Below are 26,136 nucleotides of genomic sequence, written 5' to 3' on the forward strand. Positions count from 1 at the left end.
GTGATCCCCTACATCTGTGGGGGGGGGGTTCTACCTCCAAGCTGGGCTTGGGCTGGCTTAGGAAGATCCTTACAGCATCACAGTTTGCCTAGCCTGGGAGCAGTGAGAGCAGCCAGGAGGGCTGATAGTGGCTGCAAGCACTGGAACTGGGAGCAGCTCCAGCAGCTGAAGAGGATACACTCCTGCATGCAAAAATTCTATAATAAGGGAATTGGCGCTGTTCTATTGCATATACACTGGATAATTAATCGTATTGATAGAAAATAATAAATATATGTGAAAAAAATGTGGTAAAATAAGGAGTCAAATATGGGTGAAATACTCCTACACCAATACACTCTAAGGTAAAGTGCACAGTGCTAGAACAAACATAATCAATAATATCCATAAAAATAAAAATGTGCAAACATTCCAAGATAGTGGTAAGAATTATTTTGCAAAATATCAGAACCTACTAAACCACTCCGATATACAAAACCAGTAAATAAGCAGAGTATATATGTTAAATATATTAAATAAAAATATGCAAACATACCAAAATAGTGTTATAAAATTGTGCAAAATATCAAAACATTGTGAGCCACTCCGGTGTAAAAAACAATAAAATAAACCGAGTGGTAAGAAAGTCTTGCTAAAAATGGGTGAAAAGGACTGTTTAAAAATAAAAAAGTGAAGTAGTGTCCCAAAAAATTCAAAAAAACAGAAAAAACTTTAATATGTCCTTTCGATCAGTGGCAATATTCTTATTCTTATTGTGGTAAGTGCTCCCCGTCTTCCACTGCACCCCCACTCGTGCCCTCACTCACCAGAGTGCCCAACCCCTGCAGGGGTAACAGGCATGTAGATCCCGCCGTAACACACTGCCTATCCAGCCAAGGCTTTGAACTTGTAGCGGAGCGCTGTCAGCTCCTTCCTTTTGTATTTTATATACATTTTTAATAATAAACTATATAATTTTCGGATCCACGCTATGAGAGCATTTTTTTCTCTGCCACAAATGGATGTTTAATGCTGGGGGAACCGTGATACCAGAGAAGGGGAGGACGGCCACTGGACTGAGGATCATCATATAGGAGCATCATTGCTGGATTTGATCTACATGCCTGTTACCCCTGCAGGGGTTGGGCACTCTGGTGAGTGAGGGCACGAGTGGGGGTGCAGTGGAAGACGGGGAGCACTTACCACAATAAGAATAAGAATATTGCCACTGACCTTCTGGAAGGAAGTCTTCGTGATTGCATCTAAAATATTTTAAAAAATAATACAACCAGATCCATATATAACTTTACTTAATCTAAAACCGGAATGGTTAACACTCTCTCAATTCTCAAACTTATGATCCAACTAATAACGGCTGCAAAACAAACAGTGGCCAAGGCATGGAAATCTCCTACATTGGTACTAGCAGAAACAATTCACAGAATGAATAATACAATGTCCCATGCTAAGATGGTAGCCATCGATCAAAATTAAATTCCAAAATTTGAAAAATTTTGGCATCCTTGGATAAAACAACAGTTCCTGTCAAATTTCAATGACTCTGTCCTGTTGCCATGGTAACAGATTAAATGACTTACAGAGACACCCATTCTAAGGCTTCAAAGAGAACTAAAAAGAATAATAAACTGACGAGCGGGACAACCTTGTGGACCATACCTCTGCCTTTCTACCCTTTTTCTTCTTTCTCTTTCCTTTTCTCCACCTTACGATTAAAGCTCATTATCAGAATTTATTTGACCTATATACACTCTACCTGTAAACAATATATATAGTAGGTATAAATCATTTAAATACCTACAAAAGTAACTAAGGAAATGATATATATCTTTAATTTAGGTTTACGTGAACCCAATGTTTAATATTTGAAATTTCATGATATTTACCTATATAAACCCTACTGTAAAACAATGAGCTTACTTTATAGATCCTTGTAAACTTACTTTATGTATCTTTATAATATTGTATACTCAATAAACTTCTTTTGACAAGGAAGAATATTGCCACTGATCGAAAGGACATATTAAAGTTTTTTCTGATTTTTTGAATTTTTTGGGACACTACTTCACTTTTTTATTTTTAAACAGTCCTTTTCACCCATTTTTAGCAAGACTTTCTTACCACTCGGTTTATTTTATTGTTTTTTACACCGGAGTGGCTCACAATGTTTTGATATTTTGCACAATTTTATAACACTATTTTGGTATGTTTGCATATTTTTATTTAATATATTTGACATATATACTCTGCTTATTTACTGGTTTTGTATATCGGAGTGGTTTAGTAGGTTCTGATATTTTGCAAAATAATTCTTACCACTATCTTGGAATGTTTGCACATTTTTATTTTTACGGATATTATTGATTATGTTTGTTCTAGCACTGTGCACTTTACCTTAGAGTGTATTGGTGTAGGAGTATTTCACCCATATTTGACTCCTTATTTTACCACATTTTTTTCACATATATTTATTATTTTCTATCAATACGATTAATTATCCAGTGTATATGCAATAGAACAGCGCCAATTCCCTTATTATAGAATTTTTGGTTGATTGTAATCTCACCTAGGTGATATTCTGGGTTAGGGGGGCTGCAGTTCTTTTTACTTCCTTGTTTCCTAAGCGCGGAACCATCGTCTTTGATTTCTTATTGACTCCTGCATGCAGTTTGCCTAATTTTTGTGCTAAGAGGGGCTGAGAGCTCCTGGTCTATAATGGGCTTTTGCTACTGATCCACCAAGAAATATAATACAATTTGCCCTGGGTTGATTCAATGTAAGCCTATATTGTAGTGATATTAAACCCTCAGTTTTTTAAGCACTCTCAGCAACCAAAAATAAAATGTAAAATATAAGTATGAGATCAAAAAACAAAAAACAAACGCACATACTCCCCTAGATGGCTGCATCACGATCTGAGCTACAGCTGTCCCCCACTGTCTTTAAGCCCAGGAACTGAGCAATCAAAGACCGCTGATCGCTCAGTTCTAGGGTCTGCTCTGAGCAGAGAGCCAGTGATTGTCAGTCACCACTCTGTGCTCTGCCCCTCCAGTGCTCACGGGTGCGCCAGGTTATGGGGGGGGGGGGAGAGGAGTGGCTGGCTCAGGCTTTTAGTGACACGCATTCGGGCGGATCCCAACATTATTGTCGGGATACCTGTGGAGTCTGAACCAACCCTGTGTGGCCAGTCGACATCAGGTTTTAGCCCGCTGACAACTGAATATGGGTCACAGGAGTGTAGAACGAGGTGCACTCCTGTGACACACAGAAGAAGTAGGGCCAAAAGAGCTTTGGCCCTACTTCTCTTTTAATCACTTACTGAGTATGCAGCTTCTTTATCTTTTATTCCTTGTCCATGTTCTATTTAAGCTGGTGCCATGACCGTTGTTCTAGGTATTCCCATTCAGGTTGGCCCCTTTGTCTTGCAGCATCCTATGGAGCCATCTTGCATACAGGTACTAAAGCTGTGTCCCCGGAAACTGTTTTCACCAAAAGAAACACACAACATCATGGCCAAGGATGGCAAGGCACTTCCCTGCCCCTGCACCATTCTTTCTCCAAGCTAACAGACTGACTGAAGACTGCACTGTCCCCTGCAAAAAAATGTTGGGAACGAGGCTTAAAAGACCCATGTTATATGTGTATATATCACTGTCCCCTGTTAGCTCTTTCCTATAGGGACTGGAAGTTTAGTCAAGCAGCATTGAGATAGCAGTGGTCAGAAGCATTGATTGTTAGCTGCAAGTGCTCGGGTAAGAATTTTAACAAATAGTTTACTGGGGAACATTTATTTTGTTGTTCTCAATGTGTTAAGCTACAATACCCTTAGGGTTTAATACTACTTTAATCACTTAAGAACTGGAAGGATTTGCCCCCTTAGTGACCAGGGCATTTTTTGCAATACGGCACTGCGTAGCTTTAACTGGCAATTGCGCGGTCATGAGACATTATACACAAGCAGAATTTATGTCCTTTTTTTCACACAAATAGAGCTTTTTTTTGGTGGTATTTGTTCACCTCTGCTATAAAAAATATCCCCAAAAAAATGTATTCATCAGTTTAAGCCAATATGTATTCTTCTACATATTTTTGGTAAAAAAAAAAAAAATCGCAATAAGTGTATATTGCTTGGTTTGCGCAAGTTATAGCATCTATAAAATAGGGGATAGATTTATGGCATTTTTATTGTTCTTTTTTTTTTTTTACTAGTAATGGTGGTGATCAGAAATTTTTAGGGGAACTGCGACATTGCGGCAAACCGATCGGACACTTTTGGGACCATTGACATTTATACAGCGATCAGAGCTAAAAATAGCTACTGATTATTGTATAAATGTCACTGGCAGGAAAGGGGTTAACACTAGGGGGCGATCAGGGGATTCAATGTTCTCTAAGGAGGTGTTTCTAACTGTAGGGGGAGTGTAGCAGATCTCTCTCTACTCCTCTGTCAGAATGGGGATTTGTCTGTTTACATTGGCAGATCCCCGTTCTGGCAATTGCGGGTCTCCGGCAGACATCGCGCCCCCCGGCCCCGCGCATCGCCCCCCCCCCCCCGAGCTCTTAAAGCGGCCGACTTACACCTATGGCGATTCACGCAGCTATGCCAATCTGCTGCAGTATAGTGATGGGGGCTGGTTGGCAAGTGGTTAAATGCAGCAGACTGTACAGAATGCCTGTGGTTCATTTGAGGAATACATCCTATTTGCCTCATGCAGAATCTGAGGTTTTATTCTCCAATATATGCCTTCCAGCCAGGTTAACTGGATGCAGATAACGTGCATACAGCCTGAAGCAGAAAAAGAATGCCATATTTCATTATCAGCAATCATAAATAAGCAAGAGAAAATTATCAGGCAGGCGAGCATGTTATCTTTGCGGTGCATATGTTTTGGTTATTACAGTGTAAGATAGGACTGCAAAGCCTGTGTAAGCAGAATGTCAGGAAGAACTGCAGAGGACTAACAACCCCGGTCAAGAAAATGTGTGTTGTTTTTCTGCAGCACCAGAAAAAACTCAAGCCTGCGGTCACTACAAAAAAAGGTAAGACCCTCTTATTGGTTTTAATATCAGATTATTATCAGCAGTTTAAAAGGGTGGAGCTACATTCAGAACACTGATCCTCTAACTTTAATATCTTTCTGTGTAACTGGCTAAAAGTAGTATGAGGCAAGTGAAGTCAGGACTTCTGACCCATATACTGTACATGCTTCAGGCCGTGACACAGCATGTATTAAAAGCTCTGGATGAGCTTAACAGCTAGGCAACTAGCATTTTTAGAAAGAGAGGTCATTGATAACATCCTGTGTATTTCTCTCAGCATGCTTCCTTTGATATTCTTTTGAGAGGGTTCTAATTTCATTATAAACTACAGTAACATTCTAAACCTGACAGGTGTAAAAAAAAGGAGTCCTGATATTTAATGCTGCATTATGCACATCATGTGTTTTTTGTTATCTGATAGATCACATTGCAAACTCAAATATCTGTTACCCAATTGTTTTCTTTTGCAACTTATGTGTTAAAGATGTTTCCCCATTTTTCCAGAGGTCCTTGCGGGGCAATCTTTATAGAGCTGCATTTATTTCTTTATTAATGGAGACCAAATGCAAAGTCCCTGGTTTTGAGGGACTGTCCCTGATTTGGAGCAATGTCCCTCTGTCCCTCTTTCCTTCTCATTTGTCCCTGATTTTGGTCTGATGTTTATAGCTGTATGTAAAATGCACTTTTTATCTTTCAAAAAGTGTTTCCCAGTGCTAAACCTTTCATTCAATTTCTAAATTGCTGCATTTGTACATTTTAAAAGCCAATATAAAGGAATAGTAGTGGTAAAAAAAAGTCCTTGTGGATTTAATTAATCTTTTTTTTGGTTAATTCTCCTTTAAGGGGGTGTGGCAGGGGGCGTGTCATATGCCTACATACGTTTGTTAGTAGGTGTCCCTCATTCCCATCTCAAAATGTTGGGAGGTATGCAAATGAACAGTTTTGATTAGTGCTGTTGGAAATTCTGGGTGCTGTAGTGTTAGGCATCAATGCTTCCAAATGTAGTCCTACTGTATATGTACTTAATAGAAGTGCTTGTACCTGGAATACTACAGATTATAGATACAGCTGCTGGGACTTTTAGTCCAACAAGCCCTAGACAGCAGCTCTGAAACTTTTAATACTGCAGTTGCTAGATAGTGTTATTGTAGTCCAACAACCACTAGCATGCCGCACTGGTGCATGCCCATGTTACAGGTGATGGACAGACCTGCTGGGAGTTGTAGTTTAATAAACCCTGGAAAGCATTGCTGGGACTTGTTATACTACAAATGCCGAATAGTACTGTTACAACTGCTAATACTAGCACTGGATAGTAATGCTATAATCATAATAATACAGATTCTGAACAGTGGTGGCTGGTGTTTTTTTCTTTTGGGGGGGGGGGCGGCAGGAGGATGGTCAGGACATGAAAGCCCCGCACTTACCCTATCTAGGAATCGGGCAGGCAGAGTGTCCAGTGGGCAGCAGCTTTCTCCATTCTTTCTCCTGTGGATCACGGCGGCTTCCGCTGTGCATATCCCTCCTCTTCCTCCTAGGCGTATAATAAGATCGCCTGTCCTTTCAGCCAATCGGGAAACAGGTATCAGACTTACTCTTCCTGATTGGTGGAGAGGAGATTCAGTGTTAGAATAGCAAATAGTTATTCGCTATTCTAAATACACCTGGGTGGACTCCGAGCGCAATGCTCTGCGTCCGGAGCCCACCCTATTTTAAAGGCTAATAGAGCCTCTGGCTCTAATCAGGTGCTTAAAAAACACCCTCCGCCACTGTAATTCATGCGCCTGGCGTCCTGAAAGGGGCCGGATGCCTGAATAGGGGGTGGCGAGAGATAGGGGAGGCAGAGCCCGTGCGCCCTTAATGGACGGGCCACCCCTGATTCTGAATAGTGGTGCTGTGACTTTTAGTACAACAAACAAAGATTGGCTGTATTAAGACTTGCAACACCAGATAAACTGTATTAACACATAATTATGTACACACTGGGTTGATGTACTAAAGGCAATTAGGCTTTTCACTTTGCAAGGAAATTTTCCCTTAGCTCAGTAAATGTGGTAAGCTAATGAAAAAATTCCTTTGCAGAGTTAAAATTCTCTTTCAAAGTGAACAGCCTATTTGCCTTTACCAAATCAACCTCCCTGGGTGCAAGGACTTCTTGGGACATTTTCTATGAATTAGTGTGAAGTTTAGTGGCACAGGCAGCAGGAGAGATCCACTATCTTTTTACAAGGACCTATGTGTTTGCACAGTTGCTTTATAAGTTTAAAATGAGTACAGGTTCAGCTTAATGATTACAAGATACGTTAAGTCATTTTTCAAGAAACCTCTATCATTTCTGTCAAGAAGAAAAAAAAAACAATACCAGCCAATAGTGCTGTATGATACTTATACTGTCTAAATTAACTTTTGTTTAGATGGCAAAGTTAATTGCACTTCTTATGATTAGCAGCTCAATAACTTGCCTTTCTCTCTTACCTCCTCAGACCGACATACTCCCATTTGTATGTGCGACATGGGGGAAGAGATAGCTGCTTAACTTACCTTCTTCCCAGCTCCCTGTTTCTCCGGTTTCTCACTTTCCTGCATTGGCTTTTCTGATAGAAACATTAACATCAATATTCTGCAGACCAGGGTAGAGGAAAGCAATTCAGAAAATGCAGGGAAAATAAAGATAGTTCTTGAGAACTGAAGGCTGTGCCATTGAACACCCACTGAACCCTTCACAATCACCTAGGTCATTTTCTGGGTGATACAACCAGTCTATATGAGAAAAACACTTTAGGCTTAAGCCTAGTACACACGCCACTCTTTTTTTTTCATTTAACCCAGCTGGTTGAACGAAAAAAAATGGACAGCTCCAGTTGGACCTGCTGGACTAACAATCTGATGTTAGTACAGTGATCTCCCATGCTGTTCTATTGTGTTCTAATGGGGGGACTGAACACTCTGGTCAGTGCTCATTGGCTGAGAGCTTTGATTAGGAGCTGATCGGCTGCTGGTTTTCCAGGCTGCCATACACACAGGCCGAATGTCAGCTGGTTTTTATTGAACCTGCCGATGTGACCAGGAACATATTCCACACACCAGGCTTTAGTGGTGAGTTAACCCTGGTGTGTGGAATGTGTTTGAAACTTGGACATTTCAAACTGAGTATGTGGTAGACAAATTGCACAAGCAGAAATTTCCTTCAGTGAAAACCAAAGTGATTAGTAGTGAAAAAATGAGTGAAGTGAAGTGTGGCGCTACCTCGTAAAACTAATAGACAAATAATTAGATGTGATCACGTACTGAAAAATAAATAATAAAGGATCCAATGCATCTGATGGTGTGTATCCTCAATCCAATAAATCATATAACAGTGAAAGCAATCTTATTAAATATATGCACAAACTGAAGAAAGTCCAATCACCGTGATAGAGAAGGTGATAGCAATAAAAATAAATAAATAGTCCTCGATTTTGATAAAAGTGATGATCCACCTCAAACCGTGCGTGAAAAGTTCACACTCACCAATAGTTAATCACTGAAAACCCCTGGAGGGATGAAGGGTTCCCTGTTACCAGCGGTGAGAGGGATGATGGTTCCTTGTTCCTTGATACCTTTTAAGCAATCATACTTGACTTTTCGGAGTCCAGCTACGCTATGAAATACAGTGCAAGCAGGGATTCCAATACTGACTCGACCTCCTGAAACTCCTCCTTTCATCATCTCTGTAATCAGAAGGCAGGCTCTGTGAATTCTGTGACACAGCAGTGCCTACTCACAGGGCATAGTGAATATGTGTCACAGAATTCAAGTAAATGTGTGAGAAGATTCACTTCAGTTTAGAAGTAGCTAGAAGTAATTAAAGTATAACTAAAGGCAAACTTTTTTTCATTTTGGATAGCGTAAGGGAGGGTATAACCCTTGTTTGTTTTTTGTCATCTGAGTCCCATTGAGGAGATTTTCCTTCCCTTCACTTCCTGTCCCACAGCCAAAGTGAGAGGAAATCCCTCCAAGTGAGGGAATCATCGGGGTGTCACCAGGGTCACTAGAACTAGTGTCCCCATTGGAAGAATCCCCCCTCTATTATTGTTCTGTTGTCAATTGAATTTTTTTTATTTTACTTTACTTTCGAAGATAACAGTAAACAGGACAAATAGAGAGAGTGAATCTCCCTAACGGGAGCACGGGCAGCAATATAAACTGACAGTTGTTCTAATCTCTTTCTACTCTATCCAAACTTTAAAAAAAAGGGTTTACCTTTAGTTACACTTTAAAATACAATGTGGGATTGAATATACAATTTTATATCTTGACCTTAGATACTCTTCAAACCAGGGACTGGTGACTCATCTTAATCCATTTTAATGTAATGGAAAAATGGTTTGATAATTGCCCACTACTTGTGTATAAAGAAATGTTGCTAGAAATTACAGGTGCATAATAGAAATATTTGCCTACTTTATCTCATCTCCCAATGGGTTAAGTTTATCTTTTTTGGTGAACAGGTATCCATAAGCCTAATAAATACGTATATATTTTTTGTATTAACAGAAACAGAATGAAGTCCTTACTCGTTCTTTTGATTTTATTTGAGGCTGCTGAACCCGGCCCTGCCAAAGTATGTGAAAAAGAGTATGAATGCCCCAAAGATTACCAAGAAGTCTTTGCGAGCCCCATTGCTGAGGTTCCTAAATCTATAAAACCAAAAACCACAGAGATCTTCTTTGTGCAAACAGAAATATCAACAATAAGAAAAGATGCTTTCAAATACATGAGTCAACTGCAAAAAATAGCATTCATTAATAACAAAATTACATCAGTTGAGGATGGTGCATTTGACAGTTTGTCCAATCTCACTGAACTAGAGATATCTGGAAATGCTGATTTGAAGCAGCTGATGAGTGGAGTATTTAAAAATCTTGGGAGTCTAAAAAAGCTCATATTGAAAAATAATAAGATCAGTATGATTGAACAAGGTATATTTGACAGCTTGGACAATTTAGAAGAACTATATTTAAATGTTAATGAACTGCCAGCATTGCCTCAAGATCCATTCAACAATCTTGTTAACCTTACAATGTTACATCTAGCAAAAAATAATTTGAAAACTTTACCTGAAGACATATTTTCCAAACTGACCAAACTAAAAGTCCTTCGGCTCTATGAAAATGATCTCACTGAACTTCCACTAGGTTTGGTGAACAGTAACCACGAACTGATTGAATTCAGTGTCTCAAGGAACAAGATAGAGCAATGGCCCCAAAACTTTTTGGCCAAATCAAAAAGTCTTGAAAAACTTTTCTTGGATGGCAACCTAATAGAAGAACTTCCAGAAAATACATTTTTTGGTCTTAATAAGATTAAGCAGCTCAAAATAAACTCAAATAAACTCCAGAAGCTTCCACGTCAAATAACTGATGGCATGTCCATACAAGAACTTGATTTGAGCAAAAACAACTTGACAACTATTCCACATGAAGCATTTAGTAACTTTAAATCTCTAAGAAAATTAATTATTTCTTCCAATCAAATAAATGCTTTAACAAAGCAAATGTTTAAAGGTCTAGACAAGTTAACAGAGCTTAATTTACAAAAGAATTTACTTAGTAGCTTACAAGATGATGTGTTCTCTCTCCTTCCACAGTTAAAGACACTGAGACTTAATGAAAACCAATTCACCAACTTTCAGGTGCCTTCTATTGACTCAATTCCCAAACTGACTGGTGTGTACTTGGGTGGTAATCCTTGGGCTTGTGATTGTGATATGGAAAGTTTTCATGACTGGATAACGAATTATCAAGGAAAAGTTAAAGATGTTGATAACGTACTTTGTGTGTCACCTGCTTATCATAGTGGAACCAAAATAACTATTTTGAAGCCAGATGAATTAATATGCCCAACAACTGTAATAACAACAACAAAAATGACCACAGTTCAAATAACCACAGTAGGAGCCATCGTCACAACTCACCCAACTACCAAGCAGCTGAAAACAACTCCCCAGGTTACTACACAACCCATTGTAACAACTCGCACCCCTACAACACTGAAAACAACGGCTCCTTTCACAACACCTCTTCCAACTACAACTCAAGAAATTACAACTACCACCATAACAACAATGAAGCCTACAACACCATCTGTAACAACACTACCGCAAACCACAACCAAAGAAGTTACAACAGTACAAACTACAACAACAATGGCAACCACAGACATGACCTCTACAGAGCCTACAACTATACAAATCACAACACCGCAAGAAACAACTCTTGCTCAGACTACTACTAAAGAGCCTACTACTATACAAATCACAACATCAGAAGCAACAACTCTTCTTCAGACTACTACTGAAGAGTCTACCACTATACAAATTACAACACCACAGGAAACAACTCTTGCTCAGACTACTACTGAAGAGTCCACCACTATACAAATTACAACACCACAGGAAACAACTTTCGCTCAGACTACTACTGAAGAGTCCACCACTATACAAAATACAACACCACAGGAAACAACTCTCGCTCAGACTACTACTGAAGAGTCCACCACTATACAAAATACAACACCACAGGAAACAACTCTCGCTCAGACTACTACTGAAGAGTCCACCACTATACAAAATACAACACCACAGGAAACAACTCTCGCTCAGACTACTACTGAAGAGCCAACAACCGTACAACAGACAACTACAGCCCTAAAAACAACACTTTCAGAAACTACAACAGCTGGCATGACAACATTTAGAGAATCCACAACAGCTTTGAGAACTACTTTACATACCACAATACAATCTAAAGAGAAGCCTTTAACTACAATGCATACTTCAGAGCCCAGCACAGCTTTCACCACATTATTTACAACTGTGGGAGGTACAACAGAGATGTCCTCTACAGAAGCATCAACTACATGTACATCAACAGCTGTAATCACTAGCAAATTAACTACAACAGAACTATCATCAACAGTGATATCAAAAATGCACTTGACAACATCACCTGCAACAACTGAATTTTTTGCTACATCATCTACTACATTCCTGCCATCAACAACAGTGACAGACAATGCCACCATGCCTTCAACCATAACATTACATTCTAAAGACAGTGATTTTCTTCTTGGAAGTAAAATACACCACTGCAAGTTTTTATTTATTTCCTATCTAACCCTTTTGTGTATTGAAATTTTTTCTACATTGTTTTTAATAACATTTGTTTACAGGTTGCACAAGTCTATACGCAGTGTAAAGATACCAGTACGTCCTGTTAGGTTGGTTAACATGTATAAAAAAAAGGACAAAACATAAGTGCAGATTTACTTTCCTAGTTAAAATCTTGTTACCATTAACGATTGTTAAGTTTCAAGAAACATTTACAGTATAACTTATATCTGTTGATAATTCAATGCCAGTTGGAATGGCAGGTGAGGTACTGAGATCCACAATGCACATGTAGGATGCACAAAGAAGATAAGGTAATTTAACAAAAGTCTCACCAGAATCAGTGATATCAACATGAGGTATAGCTGCATAATGGATTCCTGCTATGTATGTTGTTGTCGGGTGTAGTTAGAATATATTGATTCCCTTTTTGCTCTAGTAGAGTACCAGGGTGCTGAATCCTGACTGCATTTATCCACTGAAGACAACAATCTCCTGGTAGGCCCTGCTGAAGTTGATGGCTTAGTGTGGCCTGTACACTGAATGCAAAGTTTTTGTCAGTGAAGCCCACACTTTTTCAAAGCTCTTCACGCGCCAACCCCTTCCATAAAATCTAGTAATATATTCCTGGCCTCAATGGCGCATAGCAGCCATTTTTTTGATGATTGCTAATCTTCCTCCTCTAGGGTGCAGAGTAGCTACTTCTTTTTATTGTGCTGCTCATATGTATACTTTTCCTCCTCCTCCTCAAAAGCACAGAGCAGCCACTTCATTTTATTATGCTGCTAATGCACACTTTTCCTCCTCCTCCTCATGGAAGCATAGCAGTCATTATTCTGCTGTGCAGTGATGTGATTACGTTGAATAAAAAACTTCTGGGCATTACATGAAGATCCATGGTGTTCTGGCGAATGTATAGATTGCTCTGTGATGATACCAGTTTTCATTTAGCTGTTGCTGCAGCACCCGCTTATTTCTCAGCCCCTTCCAGGAATGTGTGCAATGGGAATTTTGATGACTTTTCCAAGGGGCCGGGCAGACAGCAGCAAATGGAGGGAGGGGACTCCTACAGCCAGGGGGAAGGACAGGCAGTAGCAAAAATTAAATGTACAATTCTACGGCCATAGGCTACCCACTCTTTCCCAAATAAGGTTTGCTGTATTTTGGGAATATCTTTTCTTTTCTTTTCCTTTTGCCCTTTTTGGGGCTTTGGCAGCGTACCATTGTTGGTGCCTTTTGTATGCAGCACATTACCACATACTTGTGCACTAAAGCACCACATATTGCCATAGCTGCCATTATATTGAGCGATTTAGAGAATTCCAGGCAATACCCAACTACTCTTAAAAATGCTCCCTCCCCGCTCCTAACATCTATTCTGACTAACCTGTGCAAGAAAGATCTGTATACTTAAAGTGGTTCTAAAGGCAGAAGGTTTTTAATCGCAATGCATTCTATGCATTACGATAAAAATCTTTCTGCATGCAGCTCCCCCCTTAGCCCCTAATACTTACCTGAGCCCCATCTCAATCCAGCAATGTTGCACGAGAGACACGATGTCTGGGGATTCTCCCTCCTCATTGGCTGAGACAGCACAGCTGTCTGTTTATTGACAGCTCCCACTGCTGTCAATAAAAGTCAGTGAGCCAATGAGGAGAGAGAGGGGGTGGGGTCATGCCACAGTTCCATGTCTGAATAGACACACAGAGCAGTAGCTCGGCTTGGGTGCCCTCATAGCAAGCTGCTTGCTGTGGGGGCTCTCGGCAGGGGGGGAGGGGCCAGGAGCAACAGCAAGGGACCCGAGAAGAGGAGGATCTGGGCTGCTCTGTGCAAAACCACTGAACAGAGCAGGTAAGTATAACATGTTTGTTATTTTTAAACAAAAAAAGACTTTAATATCACTTTAACTAATTTCGGGCCACTCTGGTCCGGTAACATGATCCGCCTCCCCTCTGTCAGACAGCGGCAGCTGCAGGAGAGAGGAAGGAACACAATCAAAGGATGAGCCATAGGAACCTATGGATGACATCACCACTCCGAGGCTCTACCAGCCGATGTCGAGGTCTCTCTTCTCCCCCCTGCAGCTGATGCTGGATTACCCAGAGGAGATCACGTGACTGGACCCGAGCAACCTGAAAATAGGTAAGTATACAGATATTTATATAGGTTAGTCAGAATCGGTGCTGGGGGGAGGAAGGAGCATTTTTAATTCGTTGGGTTTTGTCCAGAATTTTACTATAATAAACTAAAAGTTAGGCAGAGATTCTGCACACACAGAACAGTATGTACAGATTTACATTTTTTAAATTGTTTTATTTATTTTTCTTTATAAGGCCATTCCTGCCATGGCCATGAAAACAATCTAATCTATGAACTACAGGGTATTAAGGATGTACCAATGGCTTGGGGTTGCCCACTATGTACTTGAGGTGCTAGCCCGACCTGCTGCACATATCATGTCAGAGAGGCCCTTCAGTGCAGTGGGGGGATTTGTGATTGAGAAGCTGACTTTTAACAACCTGGTTGGGGTGTCTAGTGTTTTGGGTGCAGAATGGATGCAATGAGGGGCTGAAAAAAAGGCAGCTCTTGAATGGACAATCAGCAACAACTGCCTGCTGTGCTCTAATCAATACAAACTAAAAGTTAGATTCTAAAAGAAAAAAAAGACTAAACCCTTCATTCCAACTTCAGATGTACAATGTGAGAAGTCAGTATCTACCTCATTATGCTGTCAGTGGACGGTACCTGATCCCATACCTGGAGTTTTGTGGAAGATTGGTATTGTTTTAGCTGGTGCTGCTATATAAGGAATTTATTTGAATGTGTTTGAAATTAGTGTTCATAGTGTACTAATGGAATGTGAGTTTTATTGAATACTGTTTTTATATTTCTAAAATAAAAATGCTAAAATGAAAAAAAATAGAAGCGCTTTTGTTTTGTTTGAGTTTTACATGTCATTTTGGGACATATGTTCATCTGTTGATTGCTGCTTGAGTTATGGTTAAGGCTCCATTCACATTTCTGCGACTTGTCATGCAACTTTGGACATCAAAGTTGAATGACAAGTCATTCCCTATGTTTTCCAATGATACCCATTCATATATGCACAAATTTAAAGTTGCAGCAACTTCAAACTAGTTCATGCACTACTTTGGGCCGACTTTCATGCAACTTGAGGGCTACAGACATCAATGTTAACCCTCAGAAGTTTCATGAAAATCGTACCTGAATGTTATACAATGCAACTTGTGTGCAACAGTTGTCCATTATCACTTGTCAAAACCAAAGTCATATCCAAGTTGCATCATCCAAAGTTGTACAACTTTAGAGTCATACAAGTGTGAAAGGAGCCTTACCCGAGGAGGAAATAAATATGTTGTCAAAAGACATACCTAAAACTTGCAGGTCAAATTGTTCTAGCATTGGTTGTTCTAATAAGTGGCACCCTTTGGAAAAAGTTGACTATTACAAGGGAAGACTTGAACCTCTTTCACTGAAGACACTTATTGGTGGTGGAGTGTATTGGTTAAATTTGCTGACATCACTGATCAGTGGAATATATTAGGCTCCATTCACACCTGAGCGATCCGAATTCGTGGACAGAATCACCACGATTCTGCCGGTGATTTGAAATTGCGGCAAATCATGGGATGCTTGTGCGATGCCATTACTTCTTAATGGCACCCCAATCGCGCTGCAATCGCAGCAAATCGCAATGCACAATGCTGTCACTCAAAAGAAGCTCCTGATTGCAGCGTGATTTATCGCTGAAAAATCGCGATGTGATTGGGGTGCCATTAAGAAGTAATGGTATCACACCAGCGTCCCACGATTGCTCAGAATATGATTTGGTATTTAGTTTCTTTTGTAAATATTTGATGAGCTTTGGTGTACTTTTGACACACTGGGGTTTATTTACTAAAGGCAAATCCACTTTGCACTACAAGTGTACTTTGAAGTGCAGTCGCTTTATATCTGAGAGGAAGCTCTGCTGATGGTATCATCCAATCATGTACAAGCAAAAATGCTGTTTTTTATTTTCCTTGTATGTCCCCCTCAGATTTACAGTGACTGCACTTTACAGTGCACTTGTAGTGCAAAGTGGATTTGCCTTTAGTAAATCAACCCCATTGTTTTTTCACATTTGGTTTGGTTTAGTTAAGAGCTACCTATTTTTAAATTTAGTGATCTGTGTATGCTCTGTCATGTGAAACATTTTTAAATGTAAAACAAAGATTGTACACAGTACTGTATAGGAATAAACAGAATTGAAACATTAAAATGTAAAATGTAAAATCTATCAACTAAAATAAAATGGACTCCAATTCCTCAATGTCTGAACTCACAGATTCATTTTATTAGTTTACCTTGGAAACTGCAGCTGTAGATTGTACAGAAAGTGCAGATATATTACTAAAGGAATTAATAATCTTCACTAAATACATTGTAGCTGTTTTCACTTTATATACCCATTCACAGATTCCCAGAGGTCTATGCCCTCGTTCACACTGGACACGGCTTTGAAATTGTGCGAGTTCATCTGAACTCGCATGATTTCAAAGCTGCATTTCAGTCTGACTTCGGGGGCGACTTGAAAGACATCTGTGCGGGTTCATGCAGAGATGTCTATTGAAATCACCCCCGAAATCGGCAAAAGTAGCGCAGGAACTACTTTTGGAAATCAGGTGCAGCGCCGCAAAACCGGCGTCGCACCGATTGGGACGCTCCTATTGCGGGCAATAGTCTCCGATTTGACATGCAACTTGACCTGTCAGATCACATGTCAAATGACGCTGATGTGAATGGGGGCTAAAATACATAGGACGATGTTCCTTTTTACATCATTGTATAAGTGAATCTCTATTGAATTAATTGAGTAAAGATTCTCAACTCCTTTAGTCAGGGCTGCTGTTAGAAATCATGGGGCCTCATACAGCTTACCTAACGGGGCCCCCTTCGACCCCGCCATCGACCCCACCCCTGACCCCGCCTCTAAACAAAAGGCAGCTTTGTCTTCAAGTGCATTCAGTAGAAGAGGGAGCAGTTGAGGGCTGTAAAAATACACAGCTAAGCTGCATTACCCCCCCCCCCCCCCAAAAAAAAACAAATGTAAAAGAGGCCTAAGGCTACATTCACATCAGTGATTTTGTGCGAATTGTAGCTACAGTTCTTCCTGTGTCTCTCAATGGTTAGGTGTGGCCGCTGGCCCCCTTAACTATGACAGGTTGCTGGCAGCCCCACCTATTCATGGCTCTCAGCACGGCCAGCGATTGCCTGAAGTGATTTCTCCTAGATGAATTTTGACTGTGTCCAGCAGCGATCACCGCAGGTAATCACTGGCTGTGAAGAGAGCCATAAATAGGTGCAACCACTGGCGACCTGTCAATATAGTGAATGGGGCGACAACAGCACCTACCTACCGAGAGCTACAGGAGGAACTGTCGCTACAATTTGCACCACCCCTAATCACCGGTGTGAATGTAGCCTTAGGATGCATTTCACTGTCCTTCTATGAGCATTATCATTATCATGATAATCACGCAGTACAGGTGCTGTGCCTTAAAGAACCTGTACTGTGTGACTATCAAGATGAAAATGATGATGATAACATTTGGCCGCTGACTGAAAAATTCATCATGGGCACAGCAGTGGCAAAGTTAGACATTCTTTCATGTGTCAGTGTGGGAGAACAAGGGGGGCAGTGGTGCTCAGTGAGGAAAAGAAGGGTAGTTGTGCTCCGTGGGGGACAAGGGGGGCATTGGTGCTCAGTGAGGGGATATGGGGTACTGGTGCTCAGTGAGGGGGGGATGGGGTACTGGTACTTAGTGGGGGAAAAAAGGGGGCACTGGTGATAAGTGGGGGTACTGATGCTCAGTGTGGGGACAAAAGAGGGTACTGATGATCAGTGGGGGAGATGGGGATACTAGTGCTTAATAGGGGGAAAAAAAGGGGCACTGGTGATCATTGGGGGAGGGAGATGGGGGGTTCTGGATCTCAGCGGGGCAACAAAAAGCGGAATTAGTGATCAGTGGGGGAGGTGAGGGGAACTGTTGCTCAGTGAGGGACAAGGGGGCACTGCTGCTCAGTGGGGGGAGATATGGGGTCCTGGTGCTTAGTGGGTGGAGTTGAGGGGCAGTAGTGCTTAGTGGGGGGAGATGAGGGGTCCTGGTACTTAGTGGGATCAGATTGGGGTGCGGCCAGTCAGTGGGAGAGGGGGGCATTTGTGCTCAATACCTGGCTGCTTGATATCATCTGAAATCCTGTGAAAGAATAATCACCCCTCTCTCACTTTTCATGTCTGCTGATCTTTCTCCAGACAGATGCAGTGACAGCTCAGATGATCACTGCTGCCAGGGACAAGCCATGCCTGGGCTTCTCTGGAGGGATGCTGGGGATGCCAATGACAGCTCAGATGATCACTGCTGCCAGGGACAAGCCATGCCTGGGCTTCTCTGGAGGGATGCCAATGAAAGCTCAGATGATCACTGCTGCCAGAGACAAGCCAGGCCTGGGCTCCTCTGGAGGGATGCTGGGGATGCCAATGACAGCTCAGTCAATCACTGCTGCCAGGGACAAGCCAGGCCTAGGCTTCTCTGTAGGGATGCTGGGGATGCCAATGACATCTCAGATGATCACTGCTATCAGGGACAAGCCAGGCCTGGGCTTCTCTGGAGGGATGCTGGGATGACCACACCCCCTAAAACGTCACAGTCCCAGTATGCCCAGGGAGTGTGACGGCATAAGGGGGCGGGGACACCGCCTATATAAGTCAGAGCGGAGCGCCCAGAGTGCATTCCAGCCGGAGAGAGCGTCGTGTCAACATCAGAAGAAGAGAAGAGGGAAGAAGGCAGAAGGCAGCAGACCGGGCTCCTCCGCTATAGCAAAAGAGCGGCAAAAGAGCAGAAGATAGCGGAGGAGCCCGGTAGAAGACCCGGAGAGCACGGAGAAGAACCGGAGAGACCCCCGAAGTCGGAAGAAGACCCCCGAAGTCGGAAGAGGACCCCCGAAGCCGGAAGAAAATCCCCGGAGCCGTCTAATAAATTACTTTAAAGATCTGTGTAGTGTTTTTTTATTGACACTTTTTCCCTAGGTGAATGGGTAGGGGTACCATGTACCCCATACTCATTCACATAGGGTGGGGGGCCTGGATCTGGGGGCCCCCTTATTAAAGGGGGCTCCCAGATTTTGATAAGCCCCCCGCCCGCAGACCCCGACAACCAACGGCCAGGGTTGTCGGGAAGAGGCCCTTGTCCTCATCAACATGGGGACAAGGTGCTTTGGGGTGGGGGGGCCGCAGGGTGCCCCCTCTCCCAAAGCACCCACCCCCCATGTTGAGGGCATGCGGCCTGGTACGGCTCGGGGGGGGCGCCCGCCCATCCCCACCCCCTTTCCTGACCGACCGGGCTGCGTGCTCGGATAAGGGTCTGGTATGGATTTTGGGGGGGACCCCACGCCGTTTTTTCGCCATAGGGGTTCCTCTTAAAATCCATACCAGACCGGAGGGTCTGGTATGCCCCTGGGGGGGAACCCACGACATTTTTTAATTTAAAATTTGGCGTGGAGTTCCCCCTCAAGATTCATACCAAACAAAGTCGGATCCCCGTGCTTGTCGCTCATTGGGAAAGGAAAGATCATTTTTCCTTTCCCGATGAGCAGCTCGGCACTGTTATCCGCAGCTGACAAAGTGCACTGCGATTACCTGCGGTTATGTGCGGATAGCTGCGCTAAATCGCTCCTGGACGCAGTCAATTCTATTTTTTCTATCCGCACAGAACCGCATGTATCTAATTCGCAGCTAAACGAAGTGTGTGAATGGGGCCATAGGAAAGCATTGTGTGTTTTTAGCTGCGGTAGAAAATTAGAAAATCCGCAGCTAAAAGCACCATTCTATCCGTCCGTGTGAAAGGGGCCTAAGAGTTCCTTGTTTCACTAAAACCCCCAAATTTTCAAAATCCAATTGTCATTGGGACAGAAAGTGAGGTGAAATCTTCTGAACAGGTGCACAGACAGCAAAACAAAGGTTACAGGGGTGATAACCCTTCCCTATGTTTTCCAAAAAGCTTAAAAATAGGCTGGAGCTACACTTTAAAAATGTACCAGTTCAAAATTACAAACAGATTCTACTTAACAACAAACCTACAGTCCCTGTCTTGTTTGGACCGCCTGTATACTGCTGTTCAGAGTATATAGGGCCTGGGGGCCCCACGCCTTTCCTTTTTTTAATTTGGGTGTGGGGTTCCCCTTAATATCCATGCAAGACCCAAAGGGGCTGGTAATGGGCTGGGGACCAGACATTACATTAAAGAAATGTCATTTTGTGCAGGGACTGTTCTAAACATGGGAAACGCGCCACTTTACAGGCATACTATAGACAACCCCCCAGGCACGATATTTAAAGGAATATTTTGCTTTTATTTTTTCGCTTTAAGCATTATTAAAATCATTGCTTCTGAAAAAACTGACGTTTTTAAAACTTTTTTTTGCATTAATACATGTCCCCTGGGGCAGGACCCAGGTCCCCAAACCCTTTTTAGGACAATAACTTGCATATTAGCCTTTAAAATTCACCCTTTTGATTTCTCACGTTCGAGTCCCATAGACTTTAACGGGGTTCGAAAGTTCACGTGAACTATCGGTCCGTTCGCTAGTCCTGGTGCGAACTGAATCGGGGGTTATTCGGCTCATCCCTAGTAGGCAGTGAGGAGGCTGATGATATCACTCTGCCAACACAAGCAGGGTTTCTGAACCCAGTCTTGAATTCTACCATCGGCAAGTACGGTGCTGGCATGTTGTGTTAGTCCGCCTGTGCACCACATAAAAAAAAAAAAAGTTATTATCCTACATTCTCTTTAATAAAAGACCACATAGACGAGTTCTTGCTGGAAAAAAACATTTTAAGCAACAGACAGCATGGGTTCATGAAAGACAGAAGTTGTCAGACAAACCTGATTTCTTTTTATGAAGAGGTAAGTAAAACCTTGGACAGAGGGGTGGCTGTGGACGTGGTTTATTTGGATTTTGCAAAAGCGTTTGATACAGTTCCGCACACACGGCTCATGTGTAAGTTAAAGTCTACAGGCTTGGAAATATCAGTTTGTAAATGGATAGAAAACTGGCTAAAAGACAGAATTCAGAGAGTAGTGGTTAATGATTCTTACTCTGAATGGTCTAAGGTTATCAGTGGTGTACCCCAAGGTTCAGTGCTGGGACCCTTACTCTTTAATATCTTTATAAATGATATTGGATCTGGGATCAAAAGTAACATTTCTGTCTTTGCAGATGACACCAAGCTATGCAGTGGAATAACATCCTTACAGGATGTCTCCAATTTACAAGCTGACCTCAATGCTCTGTCTAATTGGGCAACTATGTGGCAGATGAGGTTTAATGTTGAGAAATGTAAAGTTATGCACTTGGGGGCTAAGAATATGCATGCATCATACATGCTAGGGGGAGTACAACTGGGGGAATCTGTAGTGGAGAAGGATCTGGGGGTTTTGGTAGATCATAAGCTCAATAATAGCATGCAATGCCAAGCTGCGGTTTCCAAAGCGAGCAAAGTTCTTTCTTGTATTAAGAGAGGTATGGACTCCAGAGAGAGAGATATCATTTTGCCCCTGTACAAATCATTAGTAAGACCTCATCTGGAATATACAGTTCAGTTTTGGGCACCAGTTCTCAAAAAGGATATCGGGGAACTGGAGAAAGTGCAGAGAAGGGCAACCAAACTGATAAGAGGCATGGAGGAGCTCAGCTATGAGGAAAGATTAGAGGAACTGAATTTGTTCACTCTTGAGAAGAGGAGAATAAGTGGGGATATGATCAACATGTTTAAATATATAAGGGGTCCATATAGTGAACTTGGTGTTGAGTTATTCACTTTACGGTCAACACAGAGGACAAGGGGGCACTCTTTACGACTGGAGGAAAAGAGATTTCATCTCCAAATACGGAAAGGTTTCTTCACAGTAAGAGCTGTGAAAATGTGGAATAGACTCCCTCCAGAGGTGGTTCTGGCCAGATCAGTAGATTGCTTTAAGAAAGGCCTGGATACTTTCCTAAATGTACATAATATAACTGGGTACTGACATTTATAGGTAAAGTTGATCCAGGGAAAATCCGATTGCCTCTCTGGGATCAGGAAGGAATTTTTTCCCCTGCTGTAGCAAATTGGAGCATGCTCTGCTGGGGTTTTTTGCCTTCCTCTGGATCAACTGTGGGTATAGTATTGGGTATATTGGATTGTACGTTTTTTTTTTTTTTTTGTTTTTTTTTTTATGGTTGGACTGGATGGACTTGTGTCTTTTTTCAACCTGACTAACTATGTAACTATGTAACTATTCTCGGAGGCCCCTCAGGATGACCATGGTCCATCTGGCCCAACCAGGGAACAAAGATTTACCACCTGGAGCACCGGGGAACAAACAATAAGTGTATGCTACCACATTATAAAATGGGATGCCCTCCCAGAACTGGACGACCATGCTGTAGCCGTCTTTTGGCTATAGTGCAGTCGAGAGGTGGTTAATGGCTTTGTTATATATTTTTCATGAAATTGTTTCTTACTGTGTTTTTTCACCACCTTGTAATTTCCTGCTCTTGAACCTCTCCATCTCCTCCTCACTTCTGTTTGTTTGGAATGAGCAGTCCATTTTAGTTGTGATCATGTGCACTGCTCTGTGCACACTACAAATCTCATAGTCCATCTCAGGAGCTGCAAGAGAGGGTGGCTACATTCCCACATACAGTGAGACCATGGAGAATGGACGTAGATACCCTCTAGGTGGAAGTTGGATCACAGCAGCAAAAAAAGAAGGAAACATACTAAAGAAGCTAGATGCTATATAATATCTAATTTCAGATAAGCGCACACCAGATGTATTTTTCAGGCACCCATGATGCTTTTCTACAAATATCTTACAAATTAGAATGCCCTTTATCAGAAAATAAAATATCTGTTAAAAGATTTTGCGTGATGCATTAATTTCCCTGTTTGATGCTAAAGAAAATCTGAAATAATAATCCCAAATTGTGTAAAGTGCTGTATGATTAATTCCACATTCAATTTAAAGAGGACCTGTGCTGGCACTGAGAATCATAAACTGTCAGCTGGACATTTTCTCTTAAAAAAAAATATGGCGATCTACTAATCAAAAACTATCCGTTGAGAAATTGTTGCTTTAATCTGCCCTCTCCTATCACCTGTATCACATTGAGCTTCTGAGAAAAGGCACTAAAAAGTCCAGCTAAAAGGTTATGATGTTCATTCCTAGTTCACATTCACTTTATAATAAAAGAAATGAATCATACACAAATTTACAGAATGTTATAGTATTATTTTTGCAAATAATCTTTAACATTCAATACAGAACTCTGTACTCTCCTCTGGTCAGACCAGAGGATAAAGTGCTTGAAAATAGCTGGAACAACTACTTGTGCTTTTTCAAGCTACCACCAGAGGGTGGTGTTGTATGCAATATAACAACGTTTTACTACAAGAGCACAATAATCATTCCTGGTCTTGAAACTCTTGGAAGGCTTATCATACAAGTCACCTTAATACTTAGCAGGGTTGCCAACCTCTTGAATTTTTTTTTACTGAAAGAATGTGGGACATTTACTGACAGAGCACATTTTTTACTGAAAACCTGCAAAAAATGGCAGAATTCCTTTAAGGTCTGGTTCATACCTATGCAGGTTGCAGTTTGCAAATTCCAGGTGCATTTTTTTCCCTGGTCCTTTCCATAAAATGCACAGATGTGAACTACATCCATAGGAAACCATGTTAAATGGATTGTAGTGTGTTTCTGCAAAACTGAAAATGCACTAAAAAATGCATAGGCATGAACCAGACCTTAGAAACTAAAACAATCCATATTTAAACAGTATAAACACAATCTGTAAATGCTGAAAATACCCATAACAGGTAATTGGTCTGGTTTACATTTATAAAGTCAATATAGATTATTATGGGTAAATCGTCATATTAGGTATAGCACCACATCCGTTGATAATTTGAAAAGGTGAAGAGAGAAATTGGCGCGACTTTTCAGGTACAAAACCAAAGTAACAAAACTTCATTAAAACTTCAATATTTATTGATGAATATGTTAAAATAATATATCCATATACAAAATATATAGTCATAACCCATTACGAATGGTCCTTGAATTCAAAGCGGTATTAAGGTGGTTAATCCTGACATGTTTTGCCCACTGGGCTTTTTTCAGGGGGTGTATTGTCCACTAAGGGGTCATGGCACTACATCAAATAAAAACAATACTTACAATAGTTAACATTTTTAAATGGATATATTATTTTAACTTTTCCATCAATAAATATTGAAGTTTTAATGAAGTTTTGTGACTTTTATATTGCACCTGAAAAGTCCCACCAATTTACAAAGTCAATAGAACAAGACAAATTATCAGCCATCCTGCTGGGATACAGTTCAAAAACTTGCCAAAGTGAGTAATGGGCATGGCCAGATTGCATCTAATAGCGGGAGTGGCCTAAAAGAGGATAGTTAAACAGAACTGCTTTTGACCATCTACCTCTAAATGAGCATACCAGCCGTTGCTTGGGTGAGTACACATGGCCTTGATGCTTGGCTTCATAGTGCGGCAATTTTAGGTCGACATGTCAAGTTTCACAGACGGCATCACCTGTCAAACTTACCCATTTGGGCTCAATGCTTGGCTTGCAGTTGTGACACAGTGTTTCAGTGCAAAATTCACGTTCGCCTGAAAAAAAAAACACATTCAGGACACAGCAGTATCACCTTCTGCAATAAAAGTGGGAGGTTCTTAAAAGGGGCATTAAATACCAGGGGTGTGCATTAGGTACAGAGTTCAGGGTTCAAGTGTGCACTACATACAAGGGTACAGGGTTCAAATGTGCACTACATAGAGAGTGCAGAGTTCAAATGTGCACTACATACAGAGTGCAGGGTTCAGGAGTGCGCTACATAATGAATGCAGGGTTCAGGTGTGTGCTGTGTACAGACTGCAGGGTTCAGGGGGTGCACTGCGTACAGAGTGCAGAGTACAGGCGAGCCCCCTTTTCCCCCAAATTGCCCCCTCCCCCAGTACAGTGCTTTACTCCCACCCCTAAATCCCCCTCTTTGACAGTACCTGATAGAGAACTTCAGCTGCAGAAGAGCAGGATAGGCTATTTAGGAGGAGAGTGTAGTGTAGCTGCAGGGCATGTGGGGCCGGGGGCACAGACTTCAGGAGTTGTTGCCACCAGACAAGCACTGGGTTCCAACTACCTATGCAGCAAATGCGGCCATTGGCTCCAGTCTGCTTCTATTTAAAAATAATCCAAACTGGCTCTAAAATCAGTTTTTTTTTTTGTTCAACTCACTGGGTTGAACGAAAAGAAAACTCGTAGTGTGTACCGGGCTTAAAAATGACTAATTTTTACAAATTGTCAGTAATTGTACTGATGGTTGGCAACCCTGATACTTTTCCGCGGACTTTTGTCCGAAGGGCGTTGGCCCCAAACTTGTCTTGCATACAAATGGCACACAATTGTCGGCCAACAAACACGAACGTAGTGACCTACTGTGTGGTTTTTCAGCTCTATAGTGCCACCCTTTGGGCTCCTTCTACTAATTTCGTGTTAGAAGAAGTTTGGTGAGCGTCGATTTGCGCTTTTCATTTCGCACTTTTCATTTCACGCTTTTCAGTTTGAGCTTTTCAGTACGTTTCTGAATGGCCGTTCATCAACCAGCCATGTTGCAGAATCGGAGGGGGTAATGTGTTATTTATTATTGGCCTTGGAGTTATTTCTTTGACCCAAGTCCAGTCCGGGAACAGGAGGATTTCTTGGACCCAAAATTGGTTGCTTTATTAATCGTGACCAATTATGTCATATGCCTTTGCTGCGGGAGCTCCAGGAGAATAATCCAGATGATTTTCGGAATTATCTCCGGATGATGGACCCCT

At 41.6% G+C, this 26,136-nt stretch overlaps 1 protein-coding gene across 1 annotated transcript; it reads left to right on the top strand.

The window, feature by feature from the left end:
* Positions 1-4,906: 4,906 nt before the first annotated feature.
* Positions 4,907-16,365, top strand: LOC141139834 (uncharacterized). The gene is made up of 2 exons (XM_073626355.1): positions 4,907-5,037; positions 9,574-16,365. Exon 2 carries the CDS (start codon positions 9,581-9,583, stop codon positions 12,332-12,334), a length of 2,754 nt encoding a protein of 917 aa, XP_073482456.1. The 5' UTR covers positions 4,907-5,037; positions 9,574-9,580; the 3' UTR covers positions 12,335-16,365.
* The last annotated feature ends 9,771 nt before the right edge of the window (positions 16,366-26,136 follow it).

Source organism: Aquarana catesbeiana, linkage group LG04 (genome assembly GCF_042186555.1).
Source record: "Aquarana catesbeiana isolate 2022-GZ linkage group LG04, ASM4218655v1, whole genome shotgun sequence".
NCBI lineage: Eukaryota > Metazoa > Chordata > Amphibia > Anura > Ranidae > Aquarana > Aquarana catesbeiana.

Coding starts and splice junctions, on each gene's coding strand:
- LOC141139834 (XM_073626355.1), top strand. CDS start 9,581: ATGAAGTCCTTACTCGTTCTTTTGATTTTATTTGAGGCTGCTGAACCC.